Source organism: Xenopus tropicalis, chromosome 3 (genome assembly GCF_000004195.4).
Source record: "Xenopus tropicalis strain Nigerian chromosome 3, UCB_Xtro_10.0, whole genome shotgun sequence".
NCBI lineage: Eukaryota > Metazoa > Chordata > Amphibia > Anura > Pipidae > Xenopus > Xenopus tropicalis.
The window spans coordinates 138,699,077-138,722,081 of NC_030679.2; the positions used below are offsets into that span (position 1 = coordinate 138,699,077).

General features: G+C 43.8%; 1 protein-coding gene and 4 long non-coding RNA genes across 41 annotated transcripts in view; 2 read left to right on the top strand and 3 right to left on the bottom strand.

The window, feature by feature from the left end:
- The window catches only part of LOC105946166, a 44,039-nt gene that overhangs the window by 18,612 nt on the left and 2,422 nt on the right, over positions 1-23,005 (top strand). For 7 of the 10 annotated variants that reach the window (XR_004222102.1, XR_004222104.1, XR_004222098.1 and 4 more), the window contains 3 exons: positions 1,770-1,868; positions 9,226-9,334; positions 20,716-20,814. This is a non-coding gene — a long non-coding RNA (uncharacterized LOC105946166). Of the gene's footprint in view, positions 1-1,167; positions 1,645-1,769; positions 1,869-9,225; positions 9,335-20,449; positions 20,594-20,715; positions 20,815-23,005 lie in introns of those variants that run through there. The other 3 variants (XR_004222105.1, XR_004222097.1, XR_004222103.1) reach the window with 3 other exon arrangements.
- The window catches only part of LOC108645395, a 53,740-nt gene that overhangs the window by 10,816 nt on the left and 19,919 nt on the right, over positions 1-23,005 (bottom strand). For 13 of the 28 annotated variants that reach the window (XM_031899421.1, XM_031899405.1, XM_031899404.1 and 10 more), the window contains 6 exons: positions 13,441-13,515; positions 13,007-13,312; positions 11,821-12,126; positions 10,348-10,380; positions 10,085-10,159; positions 9,917-9,949 (listed from right to left, as the gene is read on the bottom strand). In XM_031899421.1, coding sequence (XP_031755281.1) covers positions 9,917-9,949; positions 10,085-10,159; positions 10,348-10,380; positions 11,821-12,126; positions 13,007-13,312; positions 13,441-13,515 — 828 coding nt within the window. Of the gene's footprint in view, positions 1-8,348; positions 9,096-9,239; positions 9,515-9,643; positions 9,950-10,084; positions 10,381-11,820; positions 12,127-13,006; positions 13,313-13,440; positions 13,516-23,005 lie in introns of those variants that run through there. The other 15 variants (XM_031899417.1, XM_031899416.1, XM_031899411.1 and 12 more) reach the window with 10 other exon arrangements.
- On the top strand, positions 13,203-14,764 carry LOC116409821. The gene is made up of 2 exons (XR_004222107.1): positions 13,203-13,257; positions 13,969-14,764. It is a non-coding gene; the product is annotated as an uncharacterized LOC116409821 (long non-coding RNA).
- LOC116409819 lies at positions 15,514-19,147 on the bottom strand. Its single transcript, XR_004222095.1, has 2 exons — positions 18,887-19,147; positions 15,514-15,568 (listed from the first exon to the last, which is right to left on the bottom strand). It is a non-coding gene; the product is annotated as an uncharacterized LOC116409819 (long non-coding RNA).
- Positions 16,600-18,625, bottom strand: LOC116409823. Its single transcript, XR_004222109.1, has 2 exons — positions 18,552-18,625; positions 16,600-16,842 (listed from the first exon to the last, which is right to left on the bottom strand). It is a non-coding gene; the product is annotated as an uncharacterized LOC116409823 (long non-coding RNA).

Consider the following 23,005-nt stretch of genomic DNA (forward strand, 5'->3'; position numbering starts at 1 on the left):
AGTGTTCACACTTCAGGCTTGGGCTGTAATCACCCACATTGTTTGTCTGTTCACACCTCAGACATTGTATGTACTGCCTGGCCTATGCTGCCTGTGTGTAGACAGCATAGGGTAGGCAGAGTATGGCACATAGGCAGCATAGGGCAGGGAGGGTATGGCACACACAGGCAGCATATGGCAGACACAGGCATCATAGGGCAGGCAGAGTATGGCACACACAGGTAGCGTAGGCCAGGCAGAGTGCTGCCTGTGTGTGCCATACTCTTTCTACCCTATGCTGCCTGTGAGAGGTGAACCTGGCAGGGGTTTGTTCTGGGAGTTTGTTAGCAGTTGGAAATAGCCATTAAATGGTCCCTAAGGTGTGTAATTATATGCTGGGGGTTGCTGTACTATCCACAGGGGAGGAGAAGTCATATGGATTTTAGGGTGTGTCTGCACTAACACCATTGTGATAAAATGGGTGTGGTTTGAAGTGGGTGTGGTTTAAAAGGGGGGAGTGGTCAAACTGGCTTCCATTAGCGGCCCTCCACCATGTATGCGCGAGAAATTCCGGCCCTCGGCACCGCAGAAGTTGGACAGCACTGCTCTAGGTGAACCTGACATGCCACATTGCATGCTGGGTAATGCAGTTTTTTTTCTAACAATTAGCCTACAGCTAGGATTAATATAAAACTACAATACCCAGCATGCAATTGGACAGTATAGACAGAGGCTCCCATTTTTATTCTATTAAGGCTCAACCTGTCTGCCCTACAACCTGCTCTATATGGTATGAGATTGTCCCATTACTTTCTACTGTGATGTGGGGGGGGCTGCCATTTGTTACTTTCTGCAGTTGACCCTTGAGGTATAATTCTCAGGATCTCTTGGGGCTTCTGACAGTTGCAGTTCAACACACCCATATGTATATCATGTCTGGGGTTAATGCAGCATTCTGAATCCATTTCTGGAGTGACTTCCCAACTGGACTGGGCACAGAGGGAATTATCAGCCTTCCCAGTAACTGGAGAGGGGGCGCGGGGCTTGGGTAGTGATTATACTCTTTAAAAAGGCAAGTATTCCCATAAATACCTTTATTTTTTAGAATTTTTTTCATTGCCCATATTGGGCTACTTTAGAAGTGGCTTTTGGCTAGTTTTGGGCTGGTTTTAGAACTGACTTTGGCTGGTTTGGAAAAATAAATCTGGCAACCCTGTATGGAGACGTTCTGGTCGCAGTCAGGATGCCCATGAACTATAGTGGGTTGGTGCCTAGGGACTAGGGTTGCCGCCTTTACTCAGTAAACTGTGAGTGGCACCTTACAGTGTTACCTCCTGGCTAGTAACAATCATTAGGGTGGTCAGACATCTTTATTCAGACAGGGCAGTTTCCAGCATTATCCCCTCAGCCCTGCACCACCTCAGGCGGGACTTTGTCTATTCTCGGGCCTGTCTATAATGAGGGTATAAACACGGGGAACTGAAGGCTGCAATAACCTCTCATGTAATGTAATTATCATTTTGTGTAGTTGCCATGTATAGGGTTGCCACCTTTTGTGGAAAAAAATGCAGGCCTTCCTATATTTTCATCTGTTATCCCTATTGGCATCAGGTATCATTTGTTACCTCTCAGGCCGGTAAAACACTAGCCAGGCGGTAACCCTACGTAAGTATATATAAAGCACATTTTAAAATTACCACAAAATATTTAGCAAATTATTGGTACTTTGTGTGAATATTATTTGTTATTTGTGTGAAGCAAAAATTATCATTTATGATTTATTCACACAGACAGGCCTGTTACTCGGAGTGAAGGGCTAAGAGCGGCGAAATCAGGGAGACTCGTGACAAATATGGGGGAGTTGATACGTCTTCTGTTGCTACTAACAGGTAAAAAAATGAATGCAGGTATTTTTGGTTTAATCCTCGGTTGAAACATAACTAGTCCTATTAAGGGCAAAGGCAAATGAGGCCAGGGGCCCCTAAAGGTAAAAGGGACGGTTCATGGCTTTCTACATGCTGCTGGCTGCAGTGGTCTTATAAGGTTGTGGCTGGTGCTTCCAGATATCATGCATACGCACGGGAAACAACCGGCAGAATGAGCCCCTGGGCACTAATCAGTCTGCGGGGGTATTAGCTAATGGGGGCCCAGCCAGTCTGCTGCAGCATGCCCAGGCCCCGCTTGGGACACCAAATTTACCGGGCCTGGACAAATGTTCCCCCCAATGTTTGGCCCTGTAAGACATCCATCGTTTGCACTGCTTGTTTTTTTTTAAACAACAATAAAAATTAAAATAAGTAAACAATTAGTGCTTGCAGCCATACTGTACATTTTTACAACTTCTTAAATCTCCTTTATTCAGGGTTGGTTTTTACACTGAGCAGGGGTAAAAATAATTGCATCACAATTTTCGGTAAGTTATATCATCGTGCCATCATAACACACAGTGAGGTTATTTGGTAATGGGATCTACATGATATGATACAGGGACAAAGCTGTAGGTAATGGGATCTATGTGACATTATACTGGGACAAAGCTATAGGTAATGGGATCTACGTGATATTATACTGGGACAAAGCTATAGGTAATGGGATCTACATGATATTATACTGGGACAAAGCTATAGGTAATGGGATCTACGTGATATTATACCGGGACAAAGCTATAGGTAATGGGATCTACATGATATTATACTGGGACAAAGCTATAGGTAATGGGATCTACGTGATATTATACTGGGACAAAGCTATAGGTAATGGGATCTACATGATATTATACAGGGACAAAGCTATAGGTAATGGGATCTACGTGATATTATACTGGGACAAAGCTAGAGGTAATGGGATCTACATGATATTATACAGGGACAAAGCTATAGGTAATGGGATCTACATGATATTATACTGGGACAAAGCTATAGGTAATGGGATTTACGTGATATTATACCGGGACAAAGCTATAGGTAATGGGATCTACGTGATATTATACCGGGACAAAGCTATAGGTAATGGGATCTACATGATATTATACTGAGACAAAGCTATAGGTAGTGGGATCTACGTGATATTATACCGGGACAAAGCTATAGGTAATGGGATCTACAGGATATTACAGGGGACAAAGCTATAGGTAATGGGATCTACGTGATATTATACTGAGACAAAGCTATAGGTAGTGGGATCTACGTGATATTATACCGGGACAAAGCTATAGGTGATGGGATCTACATGATATTATACTGAGACAAAGCTATAGGTAGTGGGATCTACGTGATATTATACTGAGACAAAGCTATAGGTAATGGGATCTACGTGATATTATACCGGGACAAAGCTATAGGTAATGGGATCTACATTATATTATACTGGGACAAAGCTATAGGTAATGGGATCTACAGGATATTACAGGGGACAAAGCTATAGGTAATGGGATCTACATTATATTATACTGGGACAAAGCTATAGGTAGTGGGATCTACGTGATATTATACCGGGACAAAGCTATAGGTAATGGGATCTACATTATATTATACTGGGACAAAGCTATAGGTAATGGGATCTACAGGATATTACAGGGGACAAAGCTATAGGTAATGGGATCTACATTATATTATACTGGGACAAAGCTATAGGTAATGGGATCTACAGGATATTATACTGAGACAAAACTAAAAGTAATGGCATCTACGTGATATTATACCGGGACAAAGCTATAAGTAATGGGATCTACGTGATATTATACTGAGACAAAGCTATAGGTAATGGGATATAAGTGATATTATACCGGGACAAAGCTATAAGTAATGGGATCTACGTGATATTATACTGGAACAAAGCTATAAGTAATGGAATATAAGTGATATTATACCGGTACAAAGCTATAAGTAATGGGATCTACGTGATATTATACTGGGACAAAGCTATAGGTAATGGGATATAAGTGATATTATACCGAGACAAAGCTATAGGTAATGGGATCTACGTGATATTATACTGAGACAAAGCTATAGGTAATGGGATCTACGTGATATTATGCTGGGACAAAGCTATAGGTAATGGGATCTACGTGATATTATACTGGGACAAAGCTATAGGTAATGGGATCTACGTGATATTATACTGGGATAAAGCTATAGGTAATGGGATCTACGTGATATTATACTGGGACAAAGCTATAGGTAATGGAATCTACGTGATATTATACCGGGACAAAGCTATAGGTAATGGGATCTACGTGATATTATACTGAGACAAAGCTATATAGGTAATGGGATCTACGTGATATTATACTGGGACAAAGCTATAGGTAATGGGATCTACGTGATATTATACTGGGACAAAGCTATAGGTAATGGGATCTACGTGATATTATACCGGGACAAAGCTATAGGTAATGGGATCTACGTGATATTATACTGGGACAAAGCTATAGGTAATGGGATCTACGTGATATTATACTGGGACAAAGCTATAGGTAATGGGATCTACGTGATATTATACCGGGACAAAGCTATAGGTAATGGGATCTACGTGATATTATACCGGGACAAAGCTATAGGTAATGGGATCTACATGATATTATACCAGGACAAAGCTATAGGTAATGGGATCTACGTGATATTATACCGGGACAAAGCTATAGGTAATGGGATCTACGTGATATTATACCGGGACAAAGCTATAGGTAATGGCATCTACGTGATATTACACCGGGACAAAGCTATAAGTAATGGGATCTATGTGATATTATACTGAGACAAAGCTATAGGTAATGGGATATAAGTGATATTATACCGAGACAAAGCTATAGGTAATGGGATCTACATGATATTATACTGAGACAAAGCTATAGGTAGTGGGATCTACGTGATATTATACCGGGACAAAGCTATAGGTAATGGGATCTACATTATATTATATTGGGACAAAGCTATAGGTAATGGGATCTACAGGATATTACAGGGGACAAAGCTATAGGTAATGGGATCTACGTGATATTATACTGAGACAAAGCTATAGGTAGTGGGATCTACGTGATATTATACCGGGACAAAGCTATAGGTAATGGGATCTACATGATATTATACTGAGACAAAGCTATAGGTAGTGGGATCTACGTGATATTATACCGGGACAAAGCTATAGGTAATGGGATCTACATTATATTATACTGGGACAAAGCTATAGGTAATGGGATCTACAGGATATTACAGGGGACAAAGCTATAGGTAATGGGATCTACGTGATATTATACTGAGACAAAGCTATAGGTAGTGGGATCTACGTGATATTATACTGAGACAAAGCTATAGGTAATGGGATCTACGTGATATTATACCGGGACAAAGCTATAGGTAATGGGATCTACATTATATTATACTGGGACAAAGCTATAGGTAATGGGATCTACAGGATATTACAGGGGACAAAGCTATAGGTAGTGGGATCTACATTATATTATACTGGGACAAAGCTATAGGTAATGGGATCTACATTATATTATACTGGGACAAAGCTATAGGTAATGGGATCTACAGGATATTATACTGAGACAAAACTAAAAGTAATGGCATCTACGTGATATTATACCGGGACAAAGCTATAGGTAATGGCATCTACGTGATATTACACCGGGACAAAGCTATAAGTAATGGGATCTACGTGATATTATACTGAGACAAAGCTATAGGTAATGGGATATAAGTGATATTATACCGAGACAAAGCTATAGGTAATGGGATCTACGTGATATTATACTGGAACAAAGCTATAAGTAATGGAATATAAGTGATATTATACCGGGACAAAGCTATAGGTAATGGGATCTACGTGATATTATACTGGGACAAAGCTATAGGTAATGGGATATAAGTGATATTATACCGAGACAAAGCTATAGGTAATGGGATCTACGTGATATTATACTGAGACAAAGCTATAGGTAATGGGATCTACGTGATATTATGCTGGGACAAAGCTATAGGTAATGGGATCTACGTGATATTATACTGGGACAAAGCTATAGGTAATGGGATCTACGTGATATTATACTGGGACAAAGCTATAGGTAATGGAATCTACGTGATATTATACCGGGACAAAGCTATAGGTAATGGGATCCACGTGATATTATACCGGGACAAAGCTATAGGTAATGGGATCTACGTGATATTATACCGGGACAATGCTATAGGTAATGGGATCTACGTGATATTATACCGGGACAATGCTATAGGTAATGGGATCTACGTGATATTATACCGGGACAATGCTATAGGTAATGGGATCTACGTGATATTATACCGGGACAAAGCTATAGGTAATGGGATCTATGTGACATTATACTGGGACAAAGCTATAGGTAATGGGATCTACGTGATATTATACCGGGACAATGCTATAGGTAATGGGATCTACGTGATATTATACCGGGACAAAGCTATAGGTAATGGGATCTACGTGATATTATACCGGGACAAAGCTATAGGTAATGGGATCTACGTGATATTATACCGGGACAAAGCTATAGGTAATGGGATCTACGTGATTTTATACCGGGACAAAGCTATAGGTAATGGGATCTACGTGATTTTATACCGGGACAAAGCTATAGGTAATGGGATCTACATGATATTATACCGGGACAAAACTATAGGTAATGGGATCTACGTGATATTATACTGGGACAAAGCTATAGGTAATGGGATCTACGTGATATTATACTGAGACAAAGCTATAGGTAATGGGATCTACGTGATATTATACCGGGACAAAGCTATAGGTAATGGGATCTACGCGATATTATACCGGGACAATGCTATAGGTAATGGGATCTACGTGATATTATACCGGGACAAAGCTATAGGTAATGGGATCTACATGATATTATACCGGGACAATGCTATAGGTAATGGGATCTACGTGATATTATACCGGGACAATGCTATAGGTAATGGGATCTACGTGATATTATACCGGGACAAAGCTATAGGTAATGGGATCTACGTGATATTATACCGGGACAAAGCTATAGGTAATGGGATCTACGTGATATTATACCGGGACAAAGCTATAGGTAATGAGATCTACGTGATATTATACCGGGACAAAGCTATAGGTAATGGGATCTACATGATATTATACCGGGACAAAGCTATAGGTAATGGGATCTACGTGATATTATACTGAGACAAAGCAACCCTACCAGTGACCAGGGCCACCATGAAGGGGGGTTGAGGGGGTACTGTTGTGCCGGTGCCCGGCCGTGTTGGGAGAATTATACAGATTCCATAAGTTACGTATACTCCTGCAACAACTGCCTAGAAACGTAATGTTACTGTTTACATTGGGATCTATTTACTGAATGATATCAGCATTTTCTACATGAAATTTCCAGCAGGGGAATAACTGGTTATTACACCATTTACGTACAATACTTTCAAAGACACCTATTCAACCTATGTATAAACTCCACTTGGCACCCAGTTTAAAGACTGATTCATTAGCACTTTTATTAGCACTTTTATTAGCACTTTTATTAGCTATTTAAAGTAGGGATACACTCAATCCAGGATTCGGTTCAGCATTCAGCCAGGATTCGGCCTTTATCGGCAGAGTTCGGATTCGGCCTTTATCGGCAGAGTTCGGATTCGGCCGTACTGAAGGGTTAAATGTCGCTGAGTGAACATGGAAGTGGAAAACTTATTAACCCTTCCAAATCCTAATTAACATATGCTAATTAGGATTCGGTTGGAAATTTGGCCGAATCCCTTACGACGGGTTCTAGGGTTCGGTTCATCCCTAATTTAAAGCCCCTAAATTTACACAATTTATGTAAACTCACGTAACTTCCATATCAAGCAATGAGAGGGCAGAGCAGGAAAGAGTGTAGGGTTTAAACTTTGGGCAAACTCCACTGCCCCCCAAAGAACGGACCATTAATTAGCACATTAATTAATAGAACTCCTTATATGAATTGCTTATTATGAAGTAATATCTGTTATAGTGCACACACAAGGGGCGTGGACAAAATGTTACCTTTCCCCCAATCCTTATCATCCAGTTCAGTTGTTTATAGCACTGCCACCGTACTGAGGGCCCCCTCTGGCTAATCAGATGAGGGGTAACCTATCATGGAGTAACACCCTGCCCCCCAAGTATTTCCACCTCTGGCTCCCACAGTGTAATTGATAGTGAGGGCTTCTGTCTACTATGTGACTAAAGTGACAACCCCCCCTAAGTCAGTCTCAACATAAGAGACACCCACTCTGTCACTGTATTACTAATATCTCTTTGCAGCCATAGTGTCTTCATCCTTTGTTTGTACAACCAGTAACTGCTCATGAGTCCAATGAAATAATGACAATGTGTCTCAGTACTATCAGTTTTTATTTTCCATTGTTTTGATGCCAAGATTATGCCTCATATGATTAAGGCTTTGCTATATTAATTGCGGTATCTCTGTTCCTTATCCCCATCAGTCTTCAACTCAAATCATTCCAAACTAACGTCTAGTTGATCTAAAGGAAGGCGAAAAAAACCCTCTGATGTCTATGAAGATTCTCATTCATCCAGGTCATGATATACAGTATCTAGTCGAATGAAGTCTTAAACAAGTGGACTTTTCTGAGTTTTTCTTGAAAACGTTTCACCACTCATCCGAGCGTCTTTTTCAATTTGCCTTAGAGAGGGAAAAAATTCCTTCCTGACTCCAAAACGGCAGTCGGACCAGTCCTTAGATCAACTTTTGGGATTTCTATTCTTTTCTTCCTTTGTGCCTTCTGATAACGCGTTCCCCCTATATACAGTGCTGAAGAGGGAGACGTTTGTTTGGGGGCCCTAATAATAGAAGCCTTTCCAAGTATAGCAGTGTCTTTTTCATGGAAGCTGAGCCTAACTCTCCATGTCTTCAGCAGCTTCAGCAGCTTCTTCACTGACTTCAATATTACAAATTTTATTTTCGTCTTCTTCTTCTTCTTCTTCCTCTTCTTTAATGCCAGCTTCCTCTTCCGAATCTTCTTCATCTTCACCTAGGTGCCCGGTCTTCCAGAATGCATACGGTTGTATGCACATAAGGGCGGAGAACCCGAACACAACGAATCCAATAAATCCAAGAACTGCAGTAATAAGAAGGGGTGTAGTGAATATTAACAAATGGGAATATGTGACTGCCTATACTCTATACACAGAGGGAGGATAGAGTACTGCAGTTATAAGATAATAATAATGATAAAATATATTTTCCAGAATGAAACACTTACGAAGGCCGTACATTCGGGGCAACGGTCTCTCTGATTCCTCGTCAATCCCCTTCAAAAGCTCGGAAAAATCTTTATAAAGATGGGAGAGAGAATACGTGAGTACAAAGAGGTGCAAGGAAAGTGAGAGGAGAAGGGGAGAGGCAGCGGGTAAGAAAGTGATAGGAGGGATAGTAAGTGGGGAGGGCGGGAAGGGCAAAGGGAAAGGAGAGTAGAACAGTAGGTACATGGATAATGGCACTTACCGACAGTAGTTGTTTTGAATTTTGGACTCTTTGCTGCAATGGAAATATAATGATATCGTAAAATTAGTTTTTTCCAATCAAAATCTATTTGCAAAATCTATGAAAAGTTCTAATTTTATTCACTCAATTTCCTAGACATAAAATATAAAATGGACACTTTACTTGTTCTATCAAATATATTGAGTCCTCTTGAATGCATGGCGCGCAATATCTCTTCTTTGTCCACAACAACATAATCTGTTGAAAGAGAGACATTATTGGAATAGGGAGATCTAACATATAAATGAAGCAGAGAGAAGAAGAACAGGAGCAATAATGTGAGGGGCGTGGGTACTATAGAGAATAAAAGTGATAGGAGGGATAGTAAGTGGGGAGGGCGGGAAGGGCAAAGGGAAAGGAGAGTAGGACAGTAGGTACATGGATAATGGCACTTACCCACAGTAGTTTCAATTTTTGGACTCTCCGTTGCTGCAATGGAAAAAAAATGATATCGTAAAATTTTCAATCAAAATCTACATGCAAATGTGTCACACCAAATCTATGAAAAGTTCTACATTTATACACTCAATTTCCATGACATAAAATATAAAATGGACACTTTACTTGTTCTATCAAATCGATGCATTTTTCTGGAATGCATGGCGCGCAATATCTCCTCTTTGTCCACAACAACATAATCTGTTGAAAGAGAGACATTATTGGAATAGGGAGATCTAACATATAAATGGAGAAGAACAGGAGCAATAATGTGAGGGGCGTGGGTACTATAGAGAATAAAAGTGATAGGAGGGATAGTAAGTGGGGAGGGCGGGAAGGGCAAAGGGAAAGGAGAGTAGAACAGTAGGTACATGGATAATGGCACTTACCCACAGTAGTTTCAATTTTTGGACTCTCCGTTGCTGCAATGGAAAAATAATGATATTGTAAAATTTTCAATCAAAATCTACCGTATATACTCGAATATAAGCCGAGTTTTTCAGCACCAAAAAAGTGCTGGCGTGCGTGCTCGGTGCTGGGGAAGCGCTTCTGTGGTGCTTACTTGATTGAAGTGGGTGATTATTGCATTTACGGTAGCAACCATTATCTCTGACGGCGGGCGGGTCCCGCCGGTGTGCGTGCGTGGTGTTGGGGTGCTTACTTGTGTGATTATTGTATCTACGGTACCAACCATTATCTGTCCTTAACTGCTTTCCCTCTAATGTAACGGTAGCACCCCCTCCCCCTGGAAGGACGGTCAGGTCCCGCCGGCGGGCGTGTGCGGTGCTGGGGAAGGGCGGGTTGTGCTGGGGAAGGGCAGGCGGCGCTGAGGGAGGGCGGGCGGGCGGCGCTGAGGGAGGGCGGGCGGGCGGCGCTGAGGGAGGGCGGGCGGGCGGCGCTGAGGGAGGGCGGGCGGGCGGCGCTGAGGGAGGGCGGGCGGGCGGCGCTGAGGGAGGGCGGGCGGGCGGCGCTGAGGGAGGGCGGGCGCGGCGGCGCTGAGGGAGGGCGGGCGGGCAGCGCTGAAGGCGGGCGGCGCTGAGGGCGGGCGGGCGGGCGGCGCTGAGGGCGGGCGGGCGGTCGGGTTGCTAGGGTAGCACTGTCGTGCTATATTTAACTCTTTGAGCCATCCAGATCAAAGCCTCTTTAAAAATAAATAGCTCCCTCAATCTTTTGCCCATCCGAATTATAACTTTGTAGTTAAAATTAATTGCTTGGTTGACTTGGCATGAATTCTTTTCCCTAATGACGCGTTAGTGAGAGCAAACCTTCAGTAGGTTCCCTGTAGATGTATTAAGGATGAGGAAGTCCTCCCTGATTCAGAAGGCAGACGTCAAGTATAGCTGTCTCTATTTATTTTAAAGACATGTTGCTTCTTACACCTTCTTAAGCAAATACAGGTTATATGTTTTATAAAATATTTATTAAAGGGGATATGAACTTTATATAATAATGTAACTTTGCTTGGCTATTGCTGGACTACAACTCCCAGCCTACCCTTGCACATACTTTGTGTGAGTGAAGGAGATCTAAACCCTTTGTAACAATGTTGCATGTATCCTCTAGCTCTCTAAAGTAGCTCCTTAAAACGTTATTGCCGATGCAAAAAGTATTCACCAATTAGAAAACAGCTCACCAGTGAATATTTAGAGTTCCATATAAGTGTGACCACCAGAAATTAATGTAGGCTTATACTCGAGTCAATAAGTTTTTCCAGTTTTCTTAGGTAAAATTAGGTACCTCGGCTTATATTCCAATCGGCTTATACTCGAGTATATACGGTATATGCAAATGTGTCACACCAAATCTATGAAAAGTTCTAAATTTATACACTCAATTTCCTTGATATAAAATGGACACTTTACTTGTTCTATGAAATCGATGCATTTTTCTGGAACGCATGGCGCGCAGTATCTCTTCTTTGTCCACAACAACATAATCTGTTGAAAGAGAGACATTATTGGAATAGGGAGATCTAACATATAAATGGAGCAGAGAGGAGAAGAACAGGAGCAATAATGTGAGGGGCGTGGGTACTATAGAGAATAAAAGTGATAGGAGGGATAGTAAGTGGGGAGGGCGGGAAGGGCAAAGGGAAAGGAGAGTAGAACAGTAGGTACATGGATAATGGCACTTACCCACAGTAGTTTCAATTTTTGGACTCTCCGTTGCTGCAATGGAAAAATAATGATATTGTAAAATTTTCAATCAAAATCTACCGTATATACTCAAGTATAAGCCGAGTTTTTCAGCACCAAAAAAGTGCTGGCGTGCGTGCTCGGTGCTGGGGAAGCGCTTCTGTGGTGCTTACTTGATTGAAGTGGGTGATTATTGCATTTACGGTAGCAACCATTATATCTGACGGCGGGTGGGTCCCGGCGGTGTGCGTGCGCGGTGTTGGGGTGCTTACTTGTGTGATTATTGTATCTACGGTACCAACCATTATCTGTCCTTAACTGCTTTCCCTCTAATGTAACGGTAGCACCCCCTCCCCCTGGAAGGACGGTCAGGTCCCGCCGGCGGGCGTGTGCGGTGCTGGGGAAGGGCGGGCGGTACTGAGGGCGGGCGGCACTGAGGGCGGGCGGCACTGAGGGCGGGCGGCACTGAGGGCGGGCGGCACTGAGGGCGGGCGGGCGGGCGGCACTGAGGGCGGGCGGCACTGAGGGCGGGCGGGCGGCACTGAGGGAGGGCGGGCGGGCGGCACTGAGGGAGGGCGGGCGGGCGGCACTGAGGGAGGGCGGGCGGGCGGCACTGAGGGAGGGCGGGCGGGCGGCACTGAGGGCGGGCGGGCGGGCGGCACTGAGGGAGGGCGGGCGGGCGGCACTGAGGGAGGGCGGGCGGGCGGCACTGAGGGAGGGAGGGCGGGCGGGCGGCACTGAGGGCGGGCGGGCGGGCGGCACTGAGGGAGGGCGGCGGCGGCACTGCGGGCGGGCGGACCCTTCGGCACTGAGGGCGGGCGGGCGGGCGGTATATGCAAATGTGTCACACCAAATCTATGAAAAGTTCTAAATTTATACACTCAATTTCCTTGATATAAAATGGACACTTTACTTGTTCTATGAAATCTATGCATTTTTCTGGAATGCATGGCGCGCAGTATCTCTTCTTTGTCCACAACAACATAATCTGTTGAAAGAGAGACATTATTGGAATAGGGAGATCTAACATATAAATGAAGCAGAGAGGAGAAGAACAGGAGCAATAATGTGAGGGGCGTGGGTACTATAGAGAATAAAAGTGATAGGAGGGATAGTAAGTGGGGAGGGCGGGAAGGGCAAAGGGAAAGGAGAGTAGAACAGTAGGTACATGGATAATGACACTTACCCACAGTAGTTTCAATTTTTGGACTCTCCGTTGCTGCAATGGAAAAATAATGATATTGTAAAATTTTCAATCAAAATCTACATGCAAATGTGTCACACCAAATCTATGAAAAGTTCTAAATTTATACACTCAATTTCCTTGATATAAAATGGACACTTTACTTGTTCTATCAAATCGATGCATTTTTCTGGAATGCATGGCGCGCAGTATCTCTTCTTTGTCCACAACAACATAATCTGTTGAAAGAGAGACATTATTGGAATAGGGAGATATAACATATAAGGGAGGGTTACACAGCATGAGATTTATATCGTACTATTCAGGGGACCATAAACTGTGGGAAGGAGCAAGGCAGATGCTATAGAGGAGCATAAGGGAGTAGTGACTCTGGGAGAAGGGGAGGAGCTTACCAGGGGTTGTTGTGGTTATTTTCCTCAATTTTTTAAGCAGGTTTTCTCCTGTAATGACAAGATTATTTTTTCTTTATTCCTTATATATTTACAACATATAAAAATTGAATGTTTATAGAAATAATATTATCCAGGTGCCCCCATGTTCTAATAAAAGTGAGGGGTGTGGGTACTATAGAGAATAGCGAGAAAGGCTAATGCTCTATGTAGAAAGTGATAGGAGGGATAGTAAGTGGGGAGTGCGGGAAGGGCAAAGGGAAAGGAGAGTAGAACAAGTAGGTACATAAAATATAAAATGGACACTTTACTTATTTTCTGAAATATAGCCAGTCTTCTGTTGATATACTCTTTCATCGCTGCTTTGTCCTCAATAACATTATCTGTTGAAAGAGACACTAGACATTAGTGGAATAGGGAGCTCTAACATATAAATGAAGCAGAGAGGAGAAGAACAGGAGCAATAATGTGAGGGGCGTGGGTACTATAGAGAATACAGAGGAAGGCTAATGCTCTATGTAAAAAGGAAACAGGCTAGCACAGGGGTGGGAATATAGAGAAAACGGCAGTTACACAGAGACCAACTGAAGGTACTCACCAGGTGAAACGGTGGTCTCTCTCCGACGCACCGGAGCTCCAACAGCTGCAATTAGAAGCAACGCACGATGTCAGATTCAAAGAATTAAATCACATATATATGTCATATATGATAAGTAAATCTGTGTAATGATAAACTGTGGAAAATATAAGTACTAGAAGCAATGGTACTTACTTGAATTAATTAAAAATATGAATAAAAAAATAATAAGCAAAAACAAGGTCTTCATGTTTTGACAATCAGACCTCAAATGGCTGCAGTCAGGAACAAGATCTGGATTAAACCTAGGGACCATTGTGATGTCATCAACAACCAAGTCCTGTGACCAAACCCGGAGGCAAGAGCATTGTGATGTCATCACCACTCACCAAACAACTGTTTGAACTGAGCAGGAGAGAGGGGGACAGAAATATCCATTTACACTGTTATATAAATGTGTGATTTTGTAGCATTAATAAAATATACAAAGATGGAAACTTATTCTGACCGTACAAAGCGCCTGGTCACTGCCACTGCTCAGAGCCCTCTAGGGGGGGCAGTCCCATGGCCTTTTCATTTATTCCTTCACTATTAAGCTTGCTATTCTAAGTCAATTTGCAGTTGGTCTTTACTTTTTATTTACTGTGGTTTTGGAATGATTTAGCTTTTTGTCCAGCAGCTCTCCAGTTTGAATGGCACAGGTACAGCTTGGTGACTTGGTGGCAATATGATGGCTGCTACTGGCACAGGTACAGATTGGGGGCAATAGGAGGGATTGGCTGGTGATGGCACAGGTACAGCTTGGTGACTTGGTGGTAATATGATGGCTGCTACTGGCTCAGGTACAGATTGGGGGCAATAGGAGGGATTGGCTGGTGCTGGCACAGGTACAGATTGGGGGCAATAGGAGGGATTGGCTGGTGCTGGCACAGGTACAGATTGGGGACTTGGTGGCAATATGATGGCTGCTACTGGCACAGGTACAGATTGGGGGCAATAGGAGGGATTGGCTGGTGATGGCACAGGTACAGCTTGGTGACTTGGTGGCAATATGATGGCTGCTACTGGCACAGGTACAGATTGGGGGCAATAGGAGGGATTGGCTGGTGCTGGCACAGGTACAGATTGGGGACTTGGTGGCAATATGATGGCTGCTACTGGCACAGGTACAGATTAAAATAATTAAATTATAACTTTTATATCTTTTCCCAGTCTGTGCAATCCTCTGGTACTCACAGTAAGGAGGTTTCTGCCCCAGTTCATAAAACCATGCAGGCCGCCCGCCTTTTTCATGATCTCCGGACCCTACAGGGGAGATAAGGCTGTTAACTCTTTCTGCTGCTGGGAAACAATTGTATTTAGCTTTTTGTCCAGCAGCTCTCCAGTTTGAATCTTAGCAGGTAGCTGGGCGAACAGGTTTTGGCTGCTGGGGTCAGTGACCCCTATTTGAAAGCTGGAGAGATGTAGAGGTGAAAGGCAAATAATAAAAAAAATGGAGACCAATTGGAAAGTTGCTAAGAAGTGGCCATACTAACATACTAAAGGTTAATTAATTTAATTAAAAACTATACCCCAGACAATGTAGGTCTCTATAAAAATATATTGCATAAACAGCTCATATGTAAACCCTGCTTCATCTGAATAAACCATTTCATATAAATATACTTTTTTAGTATTATGTGCTATTCACAAATATCATGTTAGATTAATGTCAGACCAGGCGTATGGAGTATATTTTCGGCAACCAAAAAAAATTTCGGCGTATGGCCGAAAATACCGCCATACGCCTCCTACCTGTGCCTGCACCCGAATGGATGGAATACGCTTGGGTACAGGCACATGGAGCCAAAATACACATAAAAACGTGAGCTTTGCATTCTCTCGTGTTCTTATACGGATATCGGCTACATGTGCCTGTACCCAAGCGTATTCCATCCATTCGGGTGCAGGCACAGGTAGCAGGCGTATAAGCGCTTTTCAGGTTGCCAAAAATATACGCCATACGATTGGTCTGACATTAGCCTTACAGATTAAAGGAGATGTGATACTGGATTTTCGGGGGTGCGATTTCCGCCAGGTAACCCAGGGTTTTATTGCCCCAAAGGGGGGCAGAGGGGTCAATAGAGTGCAAACCCAGCACTTTCCTTGCCCCATCATATGCTTTTTTTACTGCTGTTATTATAGGATTCGGAGGAGAAGAATGCTGGGTCAGTAAAGCCTGCCAGGGAGCCATATAGGTAGGCAGCAGCATATTTATCCAGGTGCTGTAAAGTGCAGAACAGGGACCTTCTGGGGTAAGGGAGGACACATGTGCCAGTTGCAGAGCCAGGTAGAGCGTATAGAAGTCTGGAAGGGCCATCCCTGCTTTGGTAATTGGCAAAGAGGAAATGTAATTCTAAAAGAGAAAACATTACATACCATAAATAATACTACGTTCCAGCCCCCTAATGATTCCTGAAACCTAAGGTGCTAAAGCGTACGGTACAGTTAAGGGGATACTTACAGCTGTCCTTGTTGGAAAGACACAGTCAAACATATCACAGCCCAAAGCTACACATACCACAAGGTCTGTAGCATATCTGCTGGTGAAAAATACAGTGAAAGGTTATTGTATGAGGCTCCTTGGGTGAGTTTTGCCTTCACTCACTCAGTTATACCATGTGTTCTAAAAGAATGATGGGTAAGTAGGAGGGGCCTGTAACATGTAATGTACAGGAGGAGTTCCTCATAGCTAGGTCTGTTTTGTTCCTACCATGTCACACATTTCAATAGACTGGTGAGACTGGAGTTCTGACGCTTGCTTCTGGCACAGGTGGAGATAATATGGGGGCAATATATGATTTTTTGGCTGCTGCTACCTGCTGGCATAGGTACCTATTGGGGGCAAATTGGGCAATATGAAGGATTGGCTGCTGCTGGGGGCTTTGGAGCAGTATGATTTTTTTTGGCTGCTGCTGGCACAGGTAGAGTTTGGGGGCTTGTTGGCAATAGGAGGGATTGGCTGGTGATGGCACAGGTACAGTTTGGGGGCTTGTTGGCAATAGGAGGGATTGGCTGGTGATGGCACAGGTAGAGTTTGGGGGCTTGTTGGCAATAGGAGGGATTGGCTGGTGATGGCACAGGTACAGTTTGGGGGCTTGTTGGCAATAGGAGGGATTGGCTGGTGATGGCACAGGTACAGATTGGTGACTTGGTGGCAATAGGAGGGATTGGCTGGTGATGGCACAGGTACAGATTGGTGACTTGGTGGCAATAGGAGGGATTGGCTGGTGATGGCACAGGTACAGATTGGGGGCTTGTTGGCAATAGGAGGGATTGGCTGGTGATGGCACAGGTACAGCTTGGTGACTTGGGGGCAATAGGAGGGATTGGCTGGTGATGGCACAGGTACAGATTGGTGACTTGGGGGCAATAGGAGGGATTGGCTGGTGATGGCACAGGTACAGATTGGTGACTTGGGGGCAATAGGAGGGATTGGCTGGTGATGGCACAGGTACAGATTGGTGACTTGGGGGCAATAGGAGGGATTGGCTGGTGATGGCACAGGTACAGATTGGTGACTTGGGGGCAATAGGAGGGATTGGCTGGTGATGGCACAGGTACAGATTGGTGACTTGGGGGCAATAGGAGGGATTGGCTGGTGATGGCACAGGTACAGATTGGTGACTTGGGGGCAATAGGAGGGATTGGCTGGTGATGGCACAGGTACAGCTTGGTGACTTGGTGGCAATATGATGGCTGCTACTGGCACAGGTACAGATTGGGGGCAATAGGAGGGATTGGCTGGTGCTGGCACAGGTACAGCTTGGGGACTTGGTGGCAATATGATGGCTGCTACTGGCTCAGGTACAGATTGGGGGCAATAGGAGGGATTGGCTGGTGCTGGCACAGGTACAGATTGGGGACTTGGTGGCAATATGATGGCTGCTACTGGCACAGGTACAGATTGGGGGCAATAGGAGGGATTGGCTGGTGATGGCACAGGTACAGCTTGGTGACTTGGTGGCAATATGATGGCTGCTACTGGCACAGGTACAGATTGGGGGCAATAGGAGGGATTGGCTGGTGATGGCACAGGTACAGCTTGGGGACTTGGTGGCAATATGATGGCTGCTACTGGCACAGGTACAGATTGGGGGCAATAGGAGGGATTGGCTGGTGATGGCACAGGTACAGATTGGGGACTTGGGGGCAATATGATGGCTGCTACTGGCACAGGTACAGATTAAAATAATTAAATTATAACTTTGATATCTTTTCCCAGTCTGTGCAATCCTCTGGTACTCACAGTAAGGAGGTTTCTGCCCCAGTTCATAAAACCATGCAGGCCGCCCGCCTTTTTCATAATCTCCGGACCCTACAGGGGAGATAAGGCTGTTAACTCTTTCTGCTGCTGCTGGGAAACAATTGTATTTAATACTGTAACACCCACAATGATTGGGGGGAATTCATGCACTCCTTCCATCCCCCCAGCGCCCCTTTAAACTATAGCTCCATAATGAGTGTAACATTCCCATATGCTGATGTGCCTGTGGGCCCGGACAGCACACACACACAGAGCAGTTCCTAGCGCTACATTACAAGCCAAATGAGCCTGCACTTCCGCTACAAGTTTCCCCTCACCGGGCGCATCCCGAGGTGATAGGTGTTCCCCAGGCAGATCTCGCAGCCCAGATTCCGCAGCTGATCTGCCGTCACCCATGGTGCCCTGTGTCCCGACGGGCATGAACACGGGAGTCTTCACTGGGCCATGGGGCAAGCGGAACTCACATGCCCGGGCCTTGGTCACTGGGCACTCCGCTAACACCCGGTGTACCAAAGCGTGACACTGGGGCGCCACCATTTTTTTCCCTTGAGACCCGGAAGCAACTCCTTGCGTTCCAGCACCATAGCAACGTGCTTTTTTATTCATGTTTTTTTTTTTTTTCCAAAACTTTATTTAACTTGCGACCCTTGTGGGTAGTAGGTGGTAGCTGTTCTTTCAGGCTACTACACATTGAAATGGGGTTACTTCAATCAGAATTCTAGTTTACAAAGAAGCCCTGCTTTAATATGAGGGTGTGAGTTGCAGTTAAGGTGCTTCATTAAAACGTGTGACAAAATTACCTCAGGAAACTGGCGGGACATTGCAGGGGGCTCATGGAGACAGGGTTGCCAGGTTGGGGGCTACAAATTTAAAGCCCAGGTGGGCTTCCGAAGTACAAACCCACCAAGGTACAGATTTGGGCTATTTTTTGCAGCCTTGGTGGGTTTGTAGTTTGGCAACTAGCCAAAGTTTTTTCCTCTAGTGAACCTGACATGCCTGTCACATTGCATGCTGGGTAATGTAGTTTTTATCTAACAATTAGTCTACAGCTAGGATTAATATAAAACTACAATACCCAGCATGCAATTGGACAGTATTTTTATTCTATTAAGGCTCAACCTGTCTGCCCTACAACCTGCTCTATATGGTATGAGATTGTCCTATTACTTTCTACTGTGATGTGGGGGGGGCTGCCATTTGTTACTTTCTGCAGTTGACCCTTGACGTATAATTCTCAGGATCTCTTGGGGCTTCTGAGAGTTGCAGTTCAACGCACCCATATGTATATCATGTCTGGGGTTAATGCAACATTCTGAATCCATTTCTGGAGTGACTTCCCAGCTGGACTGGGCACAGAGGGAATTATCAGCCTTCCCAGTAACTGGAGAGGGGGCGCGGGGCTTGGGTAGTGATTATACTCTTTAAAAAGCCAAGTTTTCCCATAAATACCTTTTTATTTTTTAGAATTTTTTTCATTGCGCATATTGGGCTACTTTAGAAATGGCTTTTGGCTAGTTTTGGGCTGGTTTTAGAACTGACTTTGGCTGGTTTGGAAAAATAAATCTGGCAACCCTGCATGGAGACGTTCTGGTCGCAGTCAGGATGCCCATGAACTATAGTGGGTTGGTGCCTAGGGACTAGGGTTGCCGCCTTTACTCAGTAAACTGTGAGTGGCACCTTACAGTGTTACCTCCTGGCTAGTAACAATCATTAGGGTGGTCAGACATCTTTATTCAGACAGGGCAGTTTCCAGCATTATCCCCTCAGCCCTGCACCACCTCAGGCGGGACTTTGTCTATTCTCGGGCCTGTCTATAATGAGGGTATAAACACGGGGAACTGAAGGCTGCAATAACCTCTGATGTAATGTAATTATCATTTTGTGTAGTTGCCATGTATAGGGTTGCCACCTTTTGTGGAAAATAATGCAGGCCTTCCTATATTTTCATCTGTTATCCCTATTGGCATCAGGTATCATTTGTTACCTCTCAGGCCGGTAAAACACTAGCCAGGCGGTAACCCTACGTAAGTATATATAAAGCACATTTAAAAAATACCACAAAATATTTAGCAAACTATTGGTAATTTGTGTGAATATAATTTGTTATTTTTGTGAAGTAAAAATTCTCAATGATTTATTCACACAGACAGGCCTGTTACTCGGAGTGAAGGGCTAAGAGCGGCGAAATCAGGGAGACTCGTGACAAATCTGGGGGAGTTGATACGTCTTCTAATGTTACTAACAGGTAAAACAATGAATGCAGGTATTTTTGGTTTAATCCTCGGTTAAAACATAACTAGTCCTATTAAGGGCAAAGGCAAATGAGGAAATAAATACATTGGTGGCCAGGGGCCCCTAAAGGTAAAAAGGACGGTTCATGGCTTTCTACATGCTGCTGGCTGCAGTGGTCTTATAAGGTTGTGGCTGGTGCTTACAGATATCATGCATACGCACGGGAAGCAACCGGCAGAATGAGCCCCTGGGCACTAATCAGTCTGCGGGGGTATTAGCTAATGGGGGCCCAGCCAGTCTGAGGTGCAGCATGCCCGGGCCCCGCTTGGGACACCAAATTCACCAGGCCTGGACAAATGTTCCCCCCAATGTTCGGCCCTGTCAGAAATCCATCATTTGTACATCTTCTTAAATCTCCTAATATCTTTATTCAGGGTTAGTTTGGTCATAATTTTCAGTGAGTTATAGCATCGTGCCATCATAGCACACAGTGAGTTTATTTGGTAATGGGATCTACGTGATATTATACCGGGACAAAGCTATAGGTAATGGGATCTACATGATATTATACTGGGACAAAGCTATAGGTAATGGGATCTACGTGATATTATACTGGGACAAAGCTATAGGTAATGGGATCTACGTGATATTATACCGGGACAAAGCTATAGGTAATGGGATCTACGTGATATTATACCGGGACAAAGCTATAGGTAATGGGATCTACGTGATATTATATCGGGACAAAGCTATAGGTAATGGGATCTACGTGATATTATATCGGGACAAAGCCATAGGTAATGGGATCTACGTGATATTATATCGGGACAAAGCTATAGGTAATGGGATCTACGTGATATTATACCGGGACAAAGCTATAGGTAATGGGATCTACATGATATTATACTGGGACAAAGCTATAGGTAATGGGATCTACATGATATTATACTGGGACAAAGCTATAGGTAATGGGATCTACGTGATATTATACTGAGACAAAGCAACCCTACCAGTGACCAGGGCCACCATGAAGGGGGGTTGAGGGGGTACTATTGTGCCGGTGCCCGGCCGTGTTGTGAGAATTATACAGATTCCATAAGTTACGTATACTCCTGCAACAACTGCCTAGAACTGCCTAGAAACGTAATGTTACTTGCCTAGGAACTTATAAAGCAAACAAAAGGGGTAGAGTAGCTTGACTGGGGCAGGCAGGGGCAAACTCCACTGCCCCCAATGAACCGACTTATTAGCACATTCATTTATTCATTTTAACTATTTATATCAATGCTTATTATACAGTGACATCAGCTGTTTACATTGGGATCTATTTACTGAATGATATCAGCATTTTCTACATGAAATTTCCAGCAGGGGAATAACTGGTTATTACACCATTTACGTACAATACTTTCAAAGAAACCTATTCAACCTATGTATCAACTCCACTTGGCACCCAGTTTCAAGACTGATTAATTAGCACTTTTATTAGCACTTTTAAAGCTATTTACAGTAGGGATACAGCGAATCCAGGATTCGGTATTCAGCCAGGATTCGGCCTTTATCGGCAGAGTTCGGATTCGGCCGAACTGAAGGGTTAAATGTCGCTGAGTGAACATGGAAGTGGAAAACTTATTAACCCTTCCAAATCCTAATTAACATATGCTAATTAGGATTCGGTTGGATATTTGGCCGAATCCCTTACGACGGGTTCTAGGGTTCGGTTCATCCCTAATTTAAAGCCCCTAAATTTACACAATTTATGTAAACTCACGTAACTTCCATATCAAGCAATGAGAGGGCAGAGCAGGAAAGAGTGTAGGGTTTAAACTTTGGGCAAACTCCACTGCCCCCCAAAGAACGGACCATTAATTAGCACATTAATTAATAGAACTCCTTATATGAATTGCTTATTATGAAGTAATATCTGTTATAGTGCACACACAAGGGGCGTGGACAAAATGTTACCTTTCCCCCAATCCTTATCATCCAGTTCAGTTGTTTATAGCACTGCCACCGTACTGAGGGCCCCCTCTGGCTAATCAGATGAGGGGTAACCTATCATGGAGTAACACCCTGCCCCCCAAGTATTTCCACCTCTGGCTCCCACAGTGTAATTGATAGTGAGGGCTTCTGTCTACTATGTGACTAAAGTGACAACCCCCCCTAAGTCAGTCTCAACATAAGAGACACCCACTCTGTCACTG